This window comes from Mauremys reevesii, linkage group 4 (assembly GCF_016161935.1).
Source record: "Mauremys reevesii isolate NIE-2019 linkage group 4, ASM1616193v1, whole genome shotgun sequence".
Lineage (NCBI taxonomy): Eukaryota > Metazoa > Chordata > Testudines > Geoemydidae > Mauremys > Mauremys reevesii.
This window is the reverse complement of record NC_052626.1, coordinates 63,746,255-63,768,511: the sequence shown is the minus strand read 5'-3', so window position 1 is coordinate 63,768,511 and position 22,257 is coordinate 63,746,255. Positions and strand designations below refer to the sequence as shown.

At 44.8% G+C, this 22,257-nt stretch overlaps 2 protein-coding genes across 5 annotated transcripts in view; one reads left to right on the top strand and one right to left on the bottom strand.

The window, feature by feature from the left end:
• Positions 1–8,060: 8,060 nt before the first annotated feature.
• The window catches only part of HEATR4 (HEAT repeat containing 4), a 47,955-nt gene continuing 33,758 nt past the window's right edge, over positions 8,061–22,257 (bottom strand). For 2 of the 4 annotated variants that reach the window (XM_039536633.1, XM_039536634.1), the window contains exons 14-17: positions 22,144–22,222; positions 18,633–18,804; positions 15,739–15,797; positions 8,061–9,625 (exon numbers count right to left, since the gene is read on the bottom strand). In XM_039536633.1, the coding sequence (XP_039392567.1) occupies positions 9,449–9,625; positions 15,739–15,797; positions 18,633–18,804; positions 22,144–22,222 (487 nt within the window). In that variant the 3' untranslated portion in view covers positions 8,061–9,448. The remainder of the gene's footprint in view (positions 9,626–15,738; positions 15,798–18,632; positions 18,805–22,143; positions 22,223–22,257) is intronic. The other 2 variants (XR_005597943.1, XR_005597944.1) reach the window with 2 other exon arrangements.
• RIOX1 (ribosomal oxygenase 1) lies at positions 13,529–15,711 on the top strand. The gene has a single exon (XM_039536652.1). It carries the CDS (start codon positions 13,793–13,795, stop codon positions 15,662–15,664), a length of 1,872 nt encoding a protein of 623 aa, XP_039392586.1. The 5' UTR covers positions 13,529–13,792; the 3' UTR covers positions 15,665–15,711.

Genomic DNA, 22,257 nt, shown 5'->3' with positions numbered 1-22,257 from the left:
ATCTTTAGGGACATATTAGTAGATAATGTTTGTGGTTTTGTGTGTTTACATATATATTATTAGAGGTTAACAATGTAATTGAGCAGTCCCTATCTATGCTGTATTCTGTTAATTCACATATCAAAAGGAGATCCTAACATCTAAATGAACTGTAAAAATAGTGAAATCACTGTATTCATCCCTCTTTGAAATGTATAGCAAATCACCTACGAATGGTGGAAAACAGGCAATTGCCTTATGTTAACTCCTGTAGCTAATTACCGGTGATGCTTAGAAAATAGGTCTACTATGAAGTCTCCATGATTGCCTATTGTTTGCCTAAGGACTTAAAGTGTCAAAAGAAGGCCTGAAACTGTATAAAAACCCTTGGGTCCTGATCCTTTTTACCTCAGATCTGCTTGATGCTTCATGCAAGGGAAGCTTAAGTTGTAAGGCTGAGATCTCCAGTTCTATCTGGATCACCTGAATATGAACATTGGATTATAACCTATGGATTAATTCTGAAAGAACTCTTTGCAACTACTATGAATCTGATCTCAGAACTGTATGCATGTCAGTATGTATACTGATCTTTTAACCAGTACTCTTTCTCTTTTCTTTTTAATAAAACTTTAGTTTAGATAATAAGGATTGTCTGTAAGCATGTATTTGGGTAAGATCTGAAATATTCATTAATCTGGGGGGTAATGTGTCTGATCTTTTGGAATTGGTAGAATTTTCTTATATGATGAATAAGATTTTCAGTAATCCTCATCACATTTGACTTGGCTGTCTGGGTGGGGGCCTAAGGCTGGGTTGCTTTAAGGGAACTGTGTTCTTAGCTTCTGGGTAACCCATGAGGTATTATAGAAGCCGTTTTATGCTGGCTTGCTAAATCTAAGTATTGGAATATTCACCAGCTTTGGGGGTTGTCTACCCCATTCTTTGCAGTTCACCCTAATTGAGTAACCTCAGCATGGCTCCCTGGGACCTCCGTTATATGGTCTGAAACTGATACCTTTAGCATAGTTATTGGGAGAAAAAGCCTTGCCCAAATAGCTTGTCAAGAACATGCTTTGTGCACATTAAAAGTCTATTGTGCTGATACTAGATGTGGGATGGGGGTGGGGTCAGCTAGATTGTACCTTGTGTCTCAATTGTGCATACAAAAGGTAATCCTATAGTGCAATTACTTCTTCCAGCTTCTCTTCTCTTTCATTTTATTATGTGGATTTTCCCACTCAGGCACACTTCTCCTCCTCCCTCCCTTGAAAAGCAAGAAGGCTGGAGTCTGGGAGTCTGCAGCTTTGTTTTTACACACTGGCTATAGAGACACTGCGGATGGTATCTGTTCAATATTACCAAGCCTTGGATGGTCTGTATTATGAGCATAAAAATAACCTTAATAAATCCCAATAAAATAGACTGCAGGATCCCACTGGGAATGAGATGTGACAACTCAACTGGGGATCACATCTTTTGCACAATTTCAGCTTTATCTTGCAAGTTTTTATGTATTTACTTTTGATACGGGGAAGGAGAAGTTGTTTAGACTTCTCTCCTCTTCAGTCTGATTATTTCACAGTGACCCTGGGCCTTTTAATTATTTGTAATTAATTTATTTTAATTGGACTGTTCAAATTTTGGGAAAACTTATTTTCTTGCTAGGGCTCTGTGTACAAGATAACCAGGATTACAGACCACAAACAGAGGATAAGAAAAATCACTAAGAGAGAAATGCAGCTGGAGATAGGCCAAGATTACTGGTAAGAGATGCTTCACTGAGTGAGTGCATTCATATGATGGGGCGGGGGGGAGGGGAAATTACTGAATAGCTCTTGAGAAACTGGCTTGTGAATTAGCTCTTAGTCTTGTTATCTGGCTGTGGACTTTACAGCAACAACAATAAGGAACAGATTTCACAATCCTGCCCAGTGTCCTTACAGTGCTGACACAGCGGGTGTCATTGGGTTGAATGGAAAGGATTGTCAGGGCTCTGGTTTATGGAAACCTACTGCAGCAGACTTGAAATGCTCTTCTTCCATAGTGGGTGTTTCTTTTGATGCTAGAGCATAAATGATAGTGTGGCGTGCAGGTTGCTAACAAAGTAAGAATGAGAAAAAGAATATAACTTAATTTGACTTCCTAAAAGTGACTGGTTGGTATTAAATGCTTTGCCAGAAACAAAGAGAAAGTGCCAGGCCATTTGCTCTATAGTGAGCTGAGTAGGGCTTTTATGGAGTGGAAAAATAAAGCCTACTTTGGGCCTGTCAAATGCATTTCGACCCTAAAGAGGATGCTCTTCCAGCGTATAGAGAAGTGAAAAAAATTAGACTAATCATGACCCTAATGCTGCAAGGTACCAAGCATTTTCACTCCCATTAGAGAAGGGCACTCATACCCTGGTGTGATCAGGCTTCCTGGGAGCTAAGTGTTACATTTTAAAACTCAAGATTTCAATTCTCAGGACAGCGCATTGAATAGAGTTTTTAAAAGACCTAAATCTCTTTGAAGTGTCCTTTATTTCCCTGTTCAGAAGCCACTTGTGGCTCTTTAATAAGTAGTTACTCCACATGCTTTTATGTCCTCTTAACTAAAATGTGTGTGGCTCTTGGCAATGTGGCTGATATGCTCATAAAATTGGAGTAACGTTGTGCTAAGCTCTAATTAGAATGTTTAATTGAAACTCCTGTTGCCAGTATGTATGTGCAAGCAGTAGTTGAGGACTACCTATTCATTCACAGGAATTCTATGCTCCTTTGCCTCTATTTATTTAAAAAGCTTTAAGTTACATTATTCTTTCCCTTTAATCACTTTTCTTGAAATATCAGCATATGAATGAAAACAGCAACACAACTCTGAGTTTATGGTTCTTAGCCCCTGATACCTACACCATTACTAATTTGCAGCTTTTGTGACTGGTTCTCTAGGCTCCCTTTTCCTGCCTGAAACCAAAAAGATCTCTCCTTCATTGAGTCATTCAAAGGCTGTCTAGTTGCAAGTTGCAACCACTCTGGTTGTAACCACTCTCCAGCTGCAGAGAGTCAAGCCACCTGGTGAAACTCCGTAGCAGTGGATTATTTAGTCCCACTCCTAATTCTTATCTGGCTCATTCCTGTTCCCACCCAAACCCTACTGCACAAGAAGAAAGGGGATATCCCCACAGAAATGAGCTCCACACCATGGAGTGGGTGCAAATCCCTTAGTGACCTCCATAAACTCTGTCCTCCTGGATAGCCACTGGTTCTGCAGCATCTGAAGCTTTCCATGCCACAGAGGAGAAGGCAGGCAGACTTTAGTCCTTAATGAGGAGCCTCTGTGATGGACCTTGTGTTCCTGCTGTCCACCTATTATGAAGCCAGGGCTACTCCAAGCCCTCATGTAAGACTAGTTCTGGAGCAGCACAAGCTCATTTGAAGATATGAGTGTGCACAAATGATGCATAGGATGCTACTGAGTGATACAACTGAGCTTTTTTAGGTGAACTGGTATAGTTGCCTGAAAAGGTTGCCAGAAATACTGGACTAAATTCATTCCAGATGAGTTTGGACCACTATATCTACACACTATATCCAGCATTAAAACTATATGGCATTTAGTCATCCTGAAGATGCAGTAGGTTAAACTGAGCCTCAACTGAGGTTCACATTTTCCTCTGTCCCCTAGATAACTAGTTGACTCACTTTTTATTTCTGTCAGTTATTGACATCAGAAAGGCAAAAATCTTGAAACCAGGTCATAGAAAACATTACACCACTAAAGACAAGAGCTCCCTATCAATTCACGCTTCCACCTCCATTATAGCCCTCATTTTGGGTCTTAGTCATATATAAAAAAGGCCCAAGTCAATCAGTTTGGGTGTTGGAGAGTTGAGAGCTATGGTGGTAGAAAATGACATACATTAATGTTAGAGCAGAGAAGCTAGGTTCTCATCTCAGTTATAGTGGTATCCAGAGTAACTTCAATGTAGTTATTCTGCAGAAGAATCAGTTGCACTAGACTAATTCCAGCAATAATTCCCACATAATAATCTAGGTGGTGAGATTTTTAAATGTCCCCCCATTGATCTATATTTAGCTGTCATCTACATTCAGTATTCACCCTGCTATAAAACAATATAATGTTACACACACACACTGCTTTCACCTTCATGACACTCAGATTCCAAGGCAAACTATCAGTCCTGCCAAGAAAGTTTAAATGTATATATATAGTCTAAGAATTGTGTTCAAACATTCTGGGAATAGACTATCAAAAGAAGTGTGTGAAATATTATTCTTGATCTGCCACCTAGAGGCAAGGCCTCAAACATCCAGAAAATTAACAAGCCTACAGACAATAACTAAGGCTTTGTCTACACATAACAATTGTACTGCTTTAGCTATACCAATATAGTTAAAGCAGTACAACTCCCCTGGAATAGATACAATTATGTCAGTATAAAGGATCTTTATACTAGTACAACTATTCCTGTTTGGGGAGGAGAATAAGGGTATGTCTACACTACGAAATTAGGTCTAATTTATAGAAGTCGGTTTTTTAGAAATCATTTTTATACAGTCAATTGTGTGTGTCCCCACACAAAATGCTCTAAGTGCATTAAGTCAGTGGACTGCGTCCACAGTACCGAGGCTAGCGTTGACTTCTGGAGAATTGCACCGTGAGTAGCTGTGAGTAGCTATCCCACAGTTCCCGCAGTCTCCACTGTCCATTGGGATTCTGGGTTGAGATCCCAATGCCTGATGGGGCAAAAACAGTGTCCTGGGTGGTTCTGGGTACATGTCATCAGGCCCCTCTCTCCCTCTCCCCCTCCATGAAAGCAACGGCAGACAATAGTTTCGGGCTTTTTTTTTCCTGGGTTACCTGAGCAGACGCCATACCATGGCAAGCATGGAGCCCGCTCAGCTCACCATCACCGTACGTCTCCTGGGTGCTGGCAGATGTGGGACTGCATTGCTACACAGCAGCAGCTCATTGCCTTTTGGCAGCAGACGGTGCATTATGATTGGTAGCCATCGTCGTCATATTCCTGGGTGCTCTTTTAGCCAACCTCGGTGAGATTGGTCGGGGTGCCTGGGCAGACATGGGAGTGACTCAGCCAGGTCATTCCCATCTTCTGCCGGGCACCCAGGAGATGACGATGGCTTGCAGTCGCACTGCACCATCTGCTGCCAGCCTAAGATGTAAAAGATAGATGGATCAAAACAAGAAATTGACCCGATTTGTTTTGTGACATCAACGGCCTACTAAACCCAGGGTTTTGAATTCAATCCTTGAGGGGCCATTCTGTGTGACAGTTGTTTGTGTTTCACCTTGATGCACAGCCACCCCTTTTGTTGATTTTAATTCCCTGTAAGCCATGTCGTCAGTCACCCTTCCCTCCATCAGAGCAATGGCAGACAAACCATTTGCGCAAAACCAGGTGAGGAGGCAATGGCAGTGCGGTGACGAGAGGGACATGGTCATAGACGTCTCACAAAGTACGGGCTGGGCAACGTGCTCTGGCAATGTGCACATCATGCTGATGAGCTCTGCAAACATGCTGGCCAAACAGGAAATGAAATTCAAAAGTTCGCAGGCCTTTTCCTGTCTACCTGGCCAGTGCATCTGAGTTGAGAGCGCTGTCCAGAGCGGTCACAATGGAGCACTCCGGGATAGCTCCTGGAGGCCAATACCGTCAAATTGCGTCCATGCTATCCCAAATTCGACCCGGCAAGGCCAATTTCAGCGCTAATCCCCTCATCGGTGGTGGAATAAAGAAATGGACTTAAAGAGCCCTTTAAGTTGAAAAAAAGGGCTTCGTCGTGTGGACGGGTCCAGGCTTAAATTGAGGCAACGCTGCTAAATTCAACCTAAAGTCATAGTGTAGACCAGGCCTAAGGCACCTCTATGCCAGTATAACACTAGGTATTGTATTGGTATAACCACTTTGTAAAAAATTCACCCCTAACCAAAATAATTATACTTGTACAAAACCTGTGTCTAGATCTGGCAGAATAGACAGATGAGATCTTTTCTAGTGCTCTAAGCAAAGAACACAATTGCCTACCTCTGATCTCCTCACTTCTCTAAAGCAGCTTTATAACCCACTTGGTCTCTTATTTGTCATTTCTATTTCTAGAATGGGATTCTTGTTTCTGCTCAGTTCACTGCAGCTGGTGTCTTAATTCTCAAATACACTCCAGATTCCGTTGGGCTGGTGTGGTGGGGTGACAACTCACTGGTACAGCACCTCCTGCTGGTCATCTTGGAATTAGCTCTTTCCAGCCCAGAGCGCCTCTACAGGCCAGTGGCTCGCCCATCGCTGCCCCCCGCCCCATGTCCCTCCCAGACCCCAGTGCCCCTCCACTTCAGGGTTCTGCCCCCAACAGCAACCCGCTGTCTCTGGGTGTCCCCTCACAGGGGAACCCCCCAACCCTCTAGCCCCATCTTGCCTCAGTGGCTACTACCAGTCATCATCTAGCCCCCACTCCCTGGGGCAGACTGCAAACCACTCATCATCGGCAATGGGGTTAGGACCCGTTGCCTTTGCCTATCTCTGGGCTGCCTCTCTGCAGCCCCACTACCCTTTTGTAGGCTTTTAACTAGGCCTGCAGCCTGGGGTTTTGCTAGGCTGGAGCTCCCCAGCTCCCTCTGCCCTTCCCCAGCACTGCTTTACTCTAGGTACCCTTCTCAGCTCCCAGGCAGCCAGGTCCTTCTCTCTCAGAAAGCTAGAGAGAGAATGTCTCTCAGTGTCTGGCCCTCAGCCCTCTTATAGGGTCAGCTGTGGCCTGATTGGGGCAGGGCCCCACCTGAGGCTGCTTCCCCCAATCAGCCCAGCTTTACCCCCCCCACACACACACACAGCCCTCTCCCAGGGCTGTTTTAAGCCTGTCAGGGCAGGAGTGGGGTGACCACCCCGCTACAGCTGGTCACAGGAGCAGCCAGCAGAAGGCCTTCCAGGGCACATCTGAAATCACCAATGTCTGCTATAAATGATAAACAAGGGCAGTTTCTTGAACTGGTGGGACTGGGTAGTCAGAAACATCCCAGCTGAAGTAGCACGGTTTGGGACTAGCCATTGATAAGTGACCTTAGCATTCATGGTGCTATCCTACAATCACACCTGACATAAATTTGTTGGTTGACATTTGTTTTTCAAATAACAAATATGTATTAGAAATTATGCCTTTACTGTTCACTGCGACGGAAGCTCCTTGTGGATACTAACTGGCTTCATTGTACAATGACAGAAACAAATCAGGCCCTTTGCAGCATGAGATGAACTTAAGCTGAAAGTTCCCATCATTTGACTTTACACACCAAAATAAAGCACAATTTGATTTTTATATGTATATTACTAGTACAACATATTGCAGTCTGTTATGATTAGAGAGTGGATCGAGGGTTTTGATTCAGTCCTAACAACTCTGAATTAGGAAGAATTTTGGATCCAGATCTGGATTTAAATGTTGCACCTAGATCTCATCTTGTATTGGACTAAATAATTATTTCTGCTCTGAACATCCCTGAAATTTGGGGAAGTGTGGTTCTGGATACAGATCTGGGGTGCAATCCTGGCCCAACTGAAGTCAATGGCAAAAGTCCCACTGACTCCAGTGGGGCCAGGATTTCACCCCTGATTTTTTGTATATTGGGTCTATCTCTCCTGATAAGTATCCTACACAAGAGTCCTGTATACTTTTATGAACTTTAGCTGTTTATTGTGTATGTGAGTAACTTTGGTATTCATGACTGCAAGAGGCTAATAAAATTCTTTTAAGCCAGTATAGTGTAGGTGGGTGCTGAGCAAGTTTCCCCCACCAATGATCTACTAAATTGCCTAAATCCTGAATTACAACAACCTAGTGCTATTGGAGTTACGGATCTCTCTGCCACAGAATGTTTCAGCATGCCAAATCGAGTAGGACTTCTGTGGTGTGGAACAATTTAGCCTATATTAGGCCTGTTAATTGTATTTAGATCCAAAAAAGGATTTGCACTGAGCTCTTCAAAAATACCAACCTAGGGCACTTTTCCTCTGTCTAAGTGAGCTGCTCAAGAAACTGTTCTCACAATAAAACTATGCCAGAGGGGTATTCTCATATTGAAATTTGTTATTGACCAGAAGGGCTTTAATGATTCACCAGAGTAACACACTGAAATTTATTAAACTTGTTAGCCTTGTCCATCTGAAGTGAGTCTTGATGGCTGAAATAACAATTGAATTGGAGGATAGGGGAGTAAAGTTAGCATAGAATTAACCTTGTGTAATTGACATTTCAGAACAGGCAGTATTCCCTAAACTTGTATAAGTTTAAAGTCATTTATATATAATCATTCTGGGAAGCATGAAGTCCTAGGAGAGAAGAGACAAGGATGAGTGGGATGGGGGTACTTTAATACATTTGGCATAAAATGCTATGTAGCCCCACAGTCTTTGGCTCTTGAAAGTCCTTAAGAGGATATAGTTTGTCACCTGGTGTCTCCCATCTCCATTATAAGCAGAAGTTTGGGTCTGAATAGAAATATACGGGAACTTGGATCCTATCCAACTCAAATTCCATTCCTGGTGTAATATAACCTTGTAAAGTAAGTCTGCCCACATCAGGCTGTTTGGGTACAAAGTAACTGAGCACAGCCCAAAATAACACCTGATGATACTTTGAAAAACCTTTCATAGAGCTCCTTATAGCACATTAATAGGAAGGTGGTTCCCAGCCAGGGAATATATACTCCCTGAATACCTGAGATTGAGTCAAGTTTATGACTCACCTGCCTTAGCCTCTGTCTCTTAAATACCTTCCTCTGTTTTACATTATTGGTGGAGGTTATGGTAAGACATTACCCAAGATCAGACATGAAGCCTTACAAGGCACTATAAGCATAACAATTAGAATCTCTGTGTGAAGCCCATTCAATTAAAGAGACCCATAAGTAGAAATGCAGTCATTCCAGCTACATGCCAAGATGTTAGTCTTCCTGGAAATCTTGTGTCTGGTGTTATATTAGGCTGATGATGTTTCCTGCTGAGCCTAATTCCACCTATCCATTTTAATTAGGAGATATGCAGAAGGGTACTTGGTAGGTAATAATTCCTTTACACTGGACCACCATATTTTCAGACGAAAAAGGTTTGAGCAAACCTTTTTAGCTCCAAAGTTTGTGTCTTATATATGTAAAAATAATTTTTGGTCCAATAAGAAATATCCCATTGTCTACCATCTCCAATGAGATAGACACTGATAGCAGTACTAAAAGCAAGTGTGTATATACTTTAGCTGCAGAGCAGGGTTATTTTACAGATAATCTGGTTATAGAAAAAAATTCCTGTTACCAAGACAGATTTCATGCTTCCAGCCAAAGGTCAAACACAGCTCCCAAAGTCTAATAGGATGTCTTTATGACTTTGGGGACCAGCCAGAATTCCCATACCTTCTTCCCCACAAGGAATATGTGAGGTTAAGCTAAGTAACAATCTGGTCTCTTGTCATGGGCCAAAGAGGTCGGATGGATTCTTCTCCCTACAAAGTGATCCTGATGAGTGCCCCCTTTCCATAGGGTTTGACCATTTATGCATACATGATGACACATCACTGTGGTGAGATCCCAGTGTTGATAAGATGGCTTCTTGTGTCCAGGGCCTTGAAGAGATTTTCACAAATGACTGAAATAAAAGAATTGAAGTAAAATTTGAACTTAAGGCAAAGATGAAACCTTGGATAAGAACCGAGTGGCTGCTTCTTTACACTATCACTGCAGAAATATTTGGGATCAAATGCCCAGATAGATATTTGGTATGAATTAAAGTCTGAGTTGATCTAATTTGAGTCACTCTTTTTACTGGAAAGTAATAAGAATACAATAATACAAGTAATAACACTTTGCCCTTCTGCAGCACTTTTTATCCGAGAATCTGAAAACACTTTCCATACATTAGATGTTAAGGTCAGAAGGGATCATTATGATCATCTACAGGAGCAGTTTGGGAGCTCGTATCTTCTTTATGAGCTACACCATATATTTTAGAAAAACATCCAGTCTTGATTTAGAGACTTCAAGAATCCACCATACCCTTAGGTAAGTTGCTGCAATGGTTAGTTCCCCTCACTTTTCAACATTTATGCCTTATTTCTACTCTGAATTTGTCTAGCTTCAGCTTCCAACCATTGGATCTCATTACACCTTTTTCTACTAGATTAAATCTCTTCCCCAGGGGGTACTTGTAGACTGTGATCAAGTCACCTCTTAACCTTCTCCTGGATAAACTAAGTAGACTAAGCTTCTTAAGCCTCCCATTATATGATATGTTTTCCAGACTTCCAATCATTCTTGTATCTCTTTTCTGAATGCTTCCTATTTTTTAACATCCTTTTTGAAGTGTGGACACCAGAATTGGACACAGCATTCCAGTATTGGTCCCACTAATTCACACGAGAGATTGAACTGAACTCAGTGGGTTTTCTCATGTGAGTAAGGCAAGTAGGATTTGACCCAGCCGATTCCACCGATTCCCTGGAATCAGGCCCCGCACTGAAGAGGGCCCCGCGCCTAAGGGGGCCCCGCTCTGGGGGTCTTTGGTGGCACTTCGGTGGCGGGGGGTCCACTCCAGGGGTCTTCAGCAGCATTTCGGCGGCAGGGGGTCCTTCAGTGCCGCGGAAGACCCGGAGCGGACCCTCCGCTGCCGAAGTGCCGCCAAAGCCCCAGACCGCCGCCAAGTATTCCAATCAGGCCCCACGGGTCATAAAGCCGGCCTGCCTGTTAGCTATTCCTACCTCCATTCATTACAATAACACAATCTAATTTATTGTTTAGTATCTTTCATACAAACAAATCACTTTATACTTCATAGTCAATTACAGTCTTTAGATACTACTGTAAACAAACAATACAGATTTACAACTACACCTGGTTGAATTATTAGTTGAAAACAACTGATTCAATACATTCCCCACCCCTTTTATTTTCTTTTTGCAAATTATCCTTGAACAAGACATGATTTCTACAAATTTGTTCACTACTGCATTTTTTTTTATGATTAGTTGGTGCAAACAAATTTTAATCTATGGTTTGTTCATGAACTGGTCACTATAAGTATTAATTAATTCACACTACATGTTTGATCACCTAAGTCACATGGTATTGTTTCCATTCCTTGCGCAGTGGAAAATCCAGGCTTGGTGGAAATGCCCTATGTGGTAGTGTGGAAGGTTTATTGGGTACAGAACAAGGAGGTACAACCAATGGAGACATGACTATGCAAATTTACCAGTCACTTCTAGCCCCATATGTAGCACTTGCAGTAGTCATGGATTGGTTCTGCTCATCTTCAACATCCCAGGGGAAGGATTCTGTTCCACTAGCCTATGTGCAGAACCCCTGTTTAAATTAGTTCTGCACAGGAAAAGATTTGGCCCTTAGTGATATTGTTTTGGTCTGTTTCCTCTAATCATAGAAGAATAGTGCCTCAAGTTAAAGGCTGCAAGTTTTCTTCACAGTTAGTATAACTAGAAATTTAATTTTCTTCAATGAAAACTTAGATTTTAGGGAAAGCGGTACAAATCGTGGAAAGACTCTAAACACGGCATTTGAGGATTATTGTCCCAGCCCATGAGTGTAAGTGGGATTAATCATGCCTCATAGGCTGATCATTTTCAACGAATCACTTTCCTCTGCAGCATTAGGCACAAGTCACTTGGTAGGATTATCTCATATATTAATTCCCTGCCATTGCAGGGGCCTCAGGCATTGATGCATCTTAGTCCCTCCTATTCTCTGCCTGTGGCAGACAATAATTTAGTTTCCTGAGGACTTTAATACTTTGGTCTGGTTCTGGTTACTGGCTTGGTGGCTGGCCTGTGATATACAGGTAAGACTAGATGAGCTTGTGATGTTGCACCCCATAATGCTTTATAGAAATATGCTTCTGAGTGTAAATATGACATAACTGCAATATGTTGTATGCTAGATATGCCATGTAACATATCTTTGCAAAGGGTATGTTCTTCTGCATGTATTCATCCTATTTGTATGCATGTATCATTTTTATATCTGAAGTTATGAGCATTGGCTCTATGTTTGTATTTAAAGTGTTTGCTGTCGAAAGCACCTAAGGCAAATTTGGTCAACATAGTGTGAAGGGGTTATTCAAGTAATTGGGAGTACTTGGCTAACAATGAACCTTGATAGATGCCAATCCACATCTGAGTCATGCATGGACATGTGACTTGCCCATGTGACTCCAAAACTCCATTTTGTAGCTGGATTCTACACAGGGAGAGAGAGTGGTTTCCACCCACAAGAGAGAGACTATATATGCCCTGGGAAAACCCCTCCATTTTGGCTTCAGATGGTTCAAGAGATAGCCTCTCCACCCCAAAGAAATGCCTGAAAGAAACTGGAACAAAGGACAGTAACTACAGGGCTGTGAGTGTTTGCTGGACCCAGACTAGGAGGCTAGCCTGTCAAAGAATCTTATTGGAACATCTCTGAGGGTGAGATTTACCTGCATTTAGCTTCCTACTGTATTAGGCTTAGACTTATGTGTTTTTGTTTTATTTTGCTTGGTAATTTACTTTGTTCTGTCTGTTATTACTTGGAACCACTTAAATCCTACTTTTTATATTTAATAAAACCACTTTTTACTTAATTAACCCAGAGTAAGTATTAATGGGGGGAGGGGGGAACAGCTGTGCATATCTATCAGTGTTATAGAGGGTGAACAATTTATGTGTTTACCCTGTATACGCTTTATACAAGATAAAATGGATTTATTTGGGGTTTGGACCCCATTGAGAGCTGGGTATCTGAGTGCTGGAGACAGGAGCATGTCTTAAGCTGTTTTCAGTTAAGTCTGCAGCTTGTGGGGGACGTGGTTCAGATTTGGATCTGTGTTTGCAGCAGGCAAGCGTGTGTCTCGCCCAAACAAGGAGAGGTACTGAAGTTCCAAACTGGCAGGGAAAATGGGCTCCGAGGTAATCCCAGCACATCAGCTGGCAGTCCCAAAGGGGTTTCTGTGACCCAACCCATCACAGAGCTAGTGATCCCTTCTAGCCTTAAACACCATGGCTCTGCATAAAGACATAATTCCAGCCAGGAATATTACAAAAGGACTTGCAAAGTGTTCACAATTCACAAGTAATGGTGTGCAAAAATGACAAAATCATATTGCAGAATGACGCAAAATAATATTGGCATACTAGTTCTGCACACTATTTCCCTGATGTAGCATCACACTATCGGGGGCCAGCCATGTTTCCCGACCTCCCCCTCCCTTACAGGGGCTGGGACTGCACCCCTCAGTGTCCTACAGTCACAGACTGTCCAAGGACCAGCCACACCACCTGTTTGTGTGACGGCTTGAAGTTCAGATTTCAGCGCCACACACACACAACCACCCCGAGACTGCGGGGCTTTTTCTATGCGCCATGCAGGTTCCGGGGCGGCTGAGGAGGCGGGATGTGCAGCACTGATGTCCCCGCCAGTCCAGGGGCGATCACTGAAGAACCTGAGTAAACACATCCCGCCTCCTCGGCCGCCCCGGAACCTGCATGGCGCATAAGAAGCAAAACTTCCGGGGGAAGCCCCGCCTCACTCCCAGCCGCGACACACGGCAAAGCCCCACAGAACGCGGAGCTGCGAAAAACAAGCCCCAGCGCCGCGCACTTTGAAGCAACGTTTAAACCAAGCCCGGGATTCCACTTGTCGCCAGGGGAGCTGGCAATCGGACCCCGGGGGCGGGGCCAGAGAGCGGGCTCCCGGGCGCGGGCTGGAGCGGGGGAGGTGACGTTTCTGGCACGAGCGCGCGCAGGGCGAAGGGAGCGGCGGCAGCAGCATGGAGGCCGGCGCACGTGTCTCCGCGCTCTGGGTCTATCGCTCCGCGGCGGGCCCCGGGCTCTCGGTCTCCCTGCGGAGCAGGCGCATAAAGAAGCGGCCCAAGCAGAGCAAGAGGGGGGTCTCCGGGGATTGTCCCGCTCCAGCGGGGCCCGGGAAGGCGGAGCAGCCCGGAGCCCCCCAGCCCGGCCGGGGCGCAGCAGCGGGGCCCGGGAAGGGGGAGGAGCAGCCCGGAGCCCCCCAGCCCGGCCGGGGCGCAGCAGCGGGGCCCGGGAAGGGGGAGCAGTCCGGAGCCCCCCAGCCCGGCCGGGGCGCAGCAGGAGGAAAGCTGGGAAGGAGCCGGAAGGGGAAGCAGAGAGATGGGTACGTGGACCCCATGCAAAGCCAAACTTCAGGGCTGCAGGAAATCCTCAGTCCGCAGCTGGCAGGGGTGGCACCGGTGGGAGCGGGAAGGGGGGCCAGCAGCCCGGGGCCCCAGGAGCCCATCACCGGCCCCTCTCTGCATGACCTTCTCCAGGAGCTGGGTCGAGTCCAGCACAGCAGGCAGCGGGCAGCCAAGCTGTTTGAGTGGCTGATTGCGCCCATCTCCCCACAGCAGTTCTTTGAGCAGAGCTGGGAAAATAAACCCCTCCTCATTCGGAGACACAACCCAGCATACTACCAGGGGCTCTTCTCCACGGCCACCTTTGATGCAATCCTGCGGGACAATGATGTCCAATTTGGGGTAAACTTGGATGTGACAAGCTATGTGGATGGGACGAGGGAAACCCACAATCCTGTTGGCAGGGCGCTGCCCGCTGTTGTATGGGATTTCTACAGGAATGGCTGTTCCCTGCGGTTGCTGAACCCGCAGGCCTTCTCTGCCACCGTTTGGCACTTCCTCTCCATCCTACAGGAGCAGTTTGGGAGCATGGCTGGAGCAAACACATATCTGACACCCGCGGGCACACAGGGCTTTGCTCCACACTACGATGACATTGAAGCTTTTGTGATCCAGCTTGAAGGGAAGAAGCACTGGCGGGTTTATGGTCCTAGGGATGCTACAGAGGTGTTGCCCCAGTTCTCAAGCTGTAACTTTGCTCAGGAGGAGATTGGGGAGCCCATTCTGGAGACAATACTTGAAGCTGGGGACCTGCTTTATTTCCCCCGTGGATTTATCCATCAGGGGGACTGTCTTCCTGATGCACACTCACTCCACATAACTGTTTCTTCATACCAGAGGAACTCCTGGGGAGATCTGCTGGAGAAACTCCTACCAGCAGCCTTGCAGATGGCCATAGAAGAGGACGTGGAGTACAGGCAAGGTCTCCCTATAGATTACTTAGAATATATGGGGGTCCTGAACTCAGATGTGGTTGATTCTCGCCGAGGTGCCTTTATAGAGAGAGTACAGAAGTTGATGAAGAATCTGGTGGATTATGCACCAATTGATGCTGCAGTGGATCAGAAAGCTAAGTTGTTTCTTCACGACTGCCTCCCTCCCATGCTAACTGAACATGAAAGGGCACTGAGTATACATGGTCTTCCAGCCAGGTGGGAAGATGGAGATGTTCGTGATGCTGATATACCGATAAAGAAAGGGACTCAGGTACGGCTGCTCCGTCAGGGCATCATTAGGTTGTGTAATGAAGGAAATGGTGTGCTGCTCTATTACACAACAGAAAACTCAAGAGTGTACCACAAGGAGGAGCCCAAGTACTTGGAGATAGATCCTGAGTTTACAGATGGTATTGAATTTCTGCTTTCTTCCTATCCAAAATATGTCTGTGTGGAGACCCTTCCATGTGATACCTTGGATGATAAGATCTCCTTAGCTACCTTCTTGTTTGAAAAGGGCCTGCTGATTACCAAGAAACCTCTGGTGCCTATGTAATTTGTTTAAATTATGATCAAAATAAATATACTGATTGTTTAGAAAAATTATGTTATTTGCTACCTTACACTTACTGGTAAATTTGAATCGGGGGTCCAGCTCTGAGAATCCATCCTGGTGGAACAGCTTTGACCTGGGTAGACAAATTAAACGCTTTCTAAAGATATGTACACAAGAAGTAGGTACGTAACCTGAACGCAATAGCATAAAATTAAACTTTGTTTTCCCAGCCATATTAGTGCATCTGCAATACCCTCTGGAAGTTAGTTTTATATGTTCTTTACCTTTTATGTGATTAAAATAAGGTGTAGCAGCCTATGACTCCTGGCACTTTATAGCAGGGATGGCCAAACCGTGGCTTGCGAACCACATGCAGCTCTTTCACAGCTAAAGTACTGCTTGTGGAGCCCCCCTCCCATTCTCCGCCTACCAGACTGGGATAAGAGGGCCGGGGGAGAGCTCAGGGCTTCTGCAGTGGGGTAGTGGGGCTAGGGGCTTCTGTCAGAGACAACTGGTGCTTGCTGAGTGGGGGGCATAATTTAAAGGTTTGCTCCCCCCAACAGCTTGAGTCACGCCCCTCAGTGCAGCTCCCAGGTCCGCATGGAGAGGCAGTGGCAAACAGCTGGGAGCTGCAGGGAGGGGATGCTGCTTAAGTTGCATGGGGAGAGGCAGCTGCAGCAAAAGCAGCTCTCCCTGCAGCTCCCAGCTGTTTGCCCCTTCCTCTCCCAACCATCCTAGCTTGCCAGCTCCAGAAGCTGCCATGCAGGGATGGGGTCTGGCAGCAGCATGTGACCAAGTGGGTCCAGCAAACCCTGGTAAAAATCTAGGGTCACGTTCCCCCCGAAGCATTGCCTCTGGCTTTTGTCCAGTGTGGGGAGGGTCTCTCGGAGGTGTACGAAGGTTGGGGTATTGGATTATGTACACATTTTTATACCTTAATTGCACTGATTTAGTCTAATTTCAATCTACTGATTGACTTATGCATTCATTGTGACGTTACAAAGAACCTCTGAATTTCTCCTATGGTGTGTAGCAGACTATATTAAATGTGCCACAAGCTTGTAACCTTAGATGTTAGCCAGAAAGAGGATACTATCAATTTTTTGTTTTAGTCTTATTCTGAGTTATCTGTATTACTCTTCAAATTTCTAAGGTAACACCCTTGTTCCTGATATCTCTCCTTTTTCTATTTTGTAAAGAAACACTCCCCTTCTCCCTTCACCATTGCTAAGAGTGGAGAATTTGTTTATAGGGTAGCATCTTCACTGATGTTTGTATAGTACTGGAAACAATGTCAATAGCTGTTGCAACACCAGTGGGAGGTGCTCAAACTTTTTGCTGGTGCTAATAGAATTCTGTCATTTCAAAAATCCATCAATTAATTCTTTGTGATGATGAAATATTTTGTGCCTTTTTTTAAAAATGATTAAACATTTTGAATCCAGATAAACCTCCCCACTAGTTCAAATGTGGAGCCCAAACTACTACACAGTTTATAAATTTCCTATTGTTGGGTAAATTGGTTAAGCAATGTTTGGGTCTATCAAATGTGAGTGCAGTCAAATCTATTTCACATAAGAGGTAGAATTGAAACAGCTTAACATAAGAATTAAAGTAATGTAAACTCCTAGAACATGATAATTTTAGTACTGAAATGACAAAGACCAGGCCAAATTCTTCTCTCAGGTACTGTAATGCTGGTATTGTACCAGTGTAATTCAAAGCACAGGGACACCCCCATTTACCTAAATCTCATTTTTGTTTGCCCTCTCGCGCCCACATAAAGATGTTGTAAATTGGGAGTGATGGATTTCTCTGACAAGTTTCTTGATTCTGTTGATCTTGTGGTCAGCACTCTAATGGCAAGCCTAATACGATCATTGCATGGAAAAGGGTCATTGGGTTAGAGGAAGGCACCCACGTTTTATTGCCTTGTTAGCACCATGAAAATTGTGGGACTTTGAGTTTGTCTCCTTCATGGTAGGACATCATTGGGTCTTGTCAGATGCCCTGATTCCTCCGACCATTTCCTGTCCATACTGACAATCTTGGCCCAGTCCTCAAACCCACCTACTCAGCAATACTCCGATATGAGCGAGGAAACTCTTGACAGATCTGGGTTCTGTTCCAGCTTCTGTAAAGCGGGGGGATAGGGAAGAAGCCTCACTATCAGCAACTTTTTTCTATGAGGAAGAGATTTATATGGATGGCTCCTTGTCTCCCTTCCTAATGACGCTGGCAGTTTCCCCTCCAGATACCAGAACCTTTTTACCCAGCACACTCTACTCTCCTAACTGAGAAGTGCTTCTGTATGTGTTCTACCCAACACTGCACTAGTGAGTTGTAGTAGGAAGTCAGTGTTCTTGCACCTGTGGGTAGGGAAACAGCTGTGGGTCTCCAGCCCCCGTCTGTAGCTCCAAGTCTCCATATGGAAACTCTGAACACCACTTCTAAATGACAGCCGTTGCAGATACTTAATCCTTGGCCATAAGGAAGTTAGACTAGCAGGCAACCTACTCCTACTTGCATCACTGGGACAAGCTCCAGGACAGACTTTATGACAATGTGGAGTATCAATCCCTGTCCATGCCAGAACATGCCCTGGCATCCCCTGTCACAGCATGGGTAGGATTGTGGAGAGCAGCTAGCATAGTGTAACTAGGAGATGAATATGAGTTTCCCCTATGCAAGAGGAATACTCTACTGATTTAGTTCCAGCCATTTTAAAGCCAAGCAGTGCAAGGCAGCCTTAGCAGTCCAGAGAATTTTTTAATGACTGAAATCAAGTTTTATATCCTTTGCATCTACAACTCTCCTATCCTTTGAATGATATGCAGTATCTGCTGGGAGAGCTATTGAATGATATAACCTCCTCCCACTGAATAAGTAACTCAAAAGACTGGTATGATCTCTTCCGAAAGAAAGTGGTCCATGTAACACATCCCTTCTAATCCATGACACACATTACCAGAGAAGGTGGATTCAAGGACGGCTATGAGGTTCTCCAGTATATCCTTGTGGGCAGACCTATGCTCCTTTGCACGATAGATTCGGTTGGCTTCCTGCCACAGATGGCCTATGATCTCTTCTAGTTTCAGCAGTTTCTGGGTCACCAAGTCCTTTTGGCTTAGCCTGGAAATCTGGATAAAAAGTGTGGAACAGGAGACCAGTTAGTCTGATGATAAATCTTAAAATTCGTAATTGCAAAATTTGCCTTGAGTGGCATGAGCAATTTTTGGGGGGCAGCCAAATAGCAGTTAGGTTTTTTCCATTATTAATCATGGTAAAGGGGTAGACAAGTATATTTTTTGGCTGGACTGATAAATCTTGCAAGGTTATTTTCATTAAATCCTGGAGCCAGCAACTTGTGAGTAAGCACAGTGGATAGTTCTAGTTATGAGTATCTTTTGAGAAAGTGTGAGTGCCACATTTTCTTGCCCATAAGAAACTCAGTTGCTCAATCAGAAAAATAACTGTATTAAATATGGGGTGGGGGACTGCTATAATTGCCATGGCCTACACGGAAAATCCAGAAATGATAGTTTTTGCTCGTTTGAATGGAAAAGCTAAAGATGCAAGTTTTGCTGCAGTGCCCTTGGTTTCTGTGGCATACTGGGCTGCAGACTGGAATTTCTGCAGCAGCTCCAGATTAAATTAACAAAAATGTCCATTTAAAACTTAATATGAAAATGAAAACTAAACCACACTGCTGTTAACTTTCTATTGTTTAGATATGAATTTCAATTTTTTGCTTGGTCTTTAATTTTTCAATATGCAAAAAGTGTTTGTATTGCCAAAGCACAGCTGCTTTGTGGAAGTTGTCAGGAGGAGTTGCATAAGGGACAACTGGGGGCTTTGACACTTAGGATATTTTAGGAGGTGGTTGGGGATTATGGAATAAGCACACTGGCACTTCTGCTAGACTGTGATACACTAAAGCTATGTCTACACTGGCACTTTTGTCAGTAAAACTTTTGTTGGTCAGGGGTGTGGAAAAAAACACTCCTGACCGACAAAAGTTTCACCAATAAAAGTGCTGGTGTGGACAGCGCTCTGTCGGCGGGAGACACTCTCCTGCTGACATCGCTACCGCCACTCATTGGGGTGGTTTAATTATGCTGGGGAGAGAGCTCTCTCCCACTGGCATAGAGTGGCTACATGGGAGACTTTAGTAGTAGTGCATCTGTAGCAATACAGCTGTGCCACTGTAAAGTCTGCAGTGTAGACATAATCTTAGTGAGAAAGAGAGAGAGAATGACTCTAGCCTGGTGGTCAAGGCAGCCACCTGGGAGACTCAGACTCTAGTTCCCCTGCTCCTATGATTCTATAATGATTTATACAATGAGGGAAGCCCTGTAACAACAACATCTCAGTGGCTAGCGCACCCTCCTGAGAGATGCGGTAGACCCCTAATCAAATCCTCTCTCTTCTGGCCGTGGTGCGAAATGAACCTGGGTCTCCTACATCCGTGAGGAGTGTTCTAACTAGTACTGGGCTGAAAGTTATAAGATGGACATCACCATTGCTGCCTACTGGATCAGAGCCTAGTAGAGAGAGGCATTCCTCTGCCTATCTGGTTAGCTAGGAGATAGGTGTCTGGATGCCTATAGTGAGGTAGCAGTGTGCATGCCCAAAGTCAGCTGGGGAACTTTTACAGTGAGTTTAGATGCTTACAGGGTTAGGCAGCGGCTGAGCAGGGGTTTGGTGGATCACAGTAGCACCAAAAACTGAGACTTAGGTGCCAAGTCCCTTTGTGGATCTGGGCATTACTCCCCACTTAGTCTTGTTGACTTCTATAGACTTAAGTGTAAGGGACTGTTCAGCATGGTAAATTTATGACAATCTGGCCCAAACTGATAAGCAGTGGAATAGCCAACAAAATTGTTGTTTAAATACCCTAATGAGATGAATGGGGCAGCTCAGACTTTTCTTAGAGCTATTTGTGCAGGCTGGCTGCAGACTTAGGAAGACAACACTGCATTGGGTACTTTCAGTAGATGTCTGAAAGATTTTAATTGCAAGTTCAGATTCTGGAACACATCTGCAGAATACAGCAGTGGTATAGCTAGTAGTGGAAATTTGGGTGGGCTCCAACTTTTGGGTGGACGGGCAATGACAGACTTTGCTAGTTCAGCTTCTCCCCTGACTCCATGCCCTCTTTGTAGCTGTGGTGCCCCCAGACACAGGGCTTCACCTGCTGAGCTGGGCATGCGCATGGGGCGGCTCAGAAAACGGAAAGGCAGAGCTGCCAGAGTGTAGCTTTCTGAAGGGCGGGTGCATAGCTCTGTCCTGGATTTAAGGTGCCTGAGTGATGCTCCGGGCCACTGTGGCAGCACTACACCCCTGCTTAGATTTGGGTGGGCCTGGATGCTGAGTGGGTGGGCCACAGCCCACCCCTGGCTATGCCCCTGGAATGCAGGGGGAAAAGATGGAATGAGGCAGTACAGCCACATATTACACAGGGCCCTGAATATATGCTGAACTACATATATCTAGGAGAAAGCATTATTTGACAATTTAAAAAAATCCCTATTTTTAAGGAGGAAAATGAGAAATATTTTATATTCAGTTCTTTCTGAATGTGGTTGTGCCTAACATTAGATAAAATGCTGTATAGTGCACATAGTATGAGTGATCACATGCACCTGGGACAGAGACTTGAAATTCCTCTCTGTGCTGACTTCTCCCTGAAGCAATATTTAATATTCCAATTCTGAGAAGCTGTCAATAAATTAATCCAAGGCTGCAGTGTGATATGATAACAAAAAAGGCCAGTGCAGTTTTGAACTGCAGATGCAGGGGCATTATGTCACAGTGAGACTTTATCCACATTGGATCTTATTCCCCCACCTAAGTGATGTCATTTACTATCTCTTGACCAAGCTCTAATGCAGGGGTGGCCAACCTGAGCTTGAGAAGGAGCCAGAATTTACCAATGTACATTGCTAAAGAGCCACAGTAATACATCAGCAGTCCCTCATCAACTCCCCCACCCACTGGCAGCCCCACTGATCAGCACCTCCTTCTCCCTCCCCACACCTCCTGATCAATTGTTTTGTGGCATGCAGGAGGTTCTGGGGGAGAGGGGGAGGAGTGAGGGCACGGCAGGCTCAGGGGAGGGGGCGGGAAGGGGTGGCGTGCAGGCAGGGCCTGTGGCAGAGCCAGGGGTTGAGCAGTGAGCATCCCCTGACACATTGGAAAGTTGGCGCCTGTAGCTCCAGCCCCAGAGTCGGTGCCTATACAAGGAGCCGCATGTGGCTCTGGAGCCACAGGTTGACCACCCCTGCTCTAATGGAACATCCATCCTCTAGCTGAGATGGTAACACCTCCTTCCCCTCAAATTTATTAGCTCTGTGTGCGGGGGAGAAAGATCAGTTGCCTTCTGACCACCTCCAAACATGAAGTTGTATTCCCCTATCTTCCAACCAAAAGCCCTGACCACATTTCCTCTATGAGCTGGGCTCTCAGTGTCTCTTCACCTCATTCTTGATCTTCTGAATCATTTCCTGTTCCTCTGTATGTTGAAAATTGAGAACTTTCACAGCTTTATTCATTTCCCTAAACAGAAGTGATAGAGGACTTGTTACTTATGC

Bases quoted from the DNA above. Each gene is read 5' to 3' on its own strand.
- RIOX1 (XM_039536652.1), top strand. From the start codon at position 13,793: ATGGAGGCCGGCGCACGTGTCTCCGCGCTCTGGGTCTATCGCTCCGCG.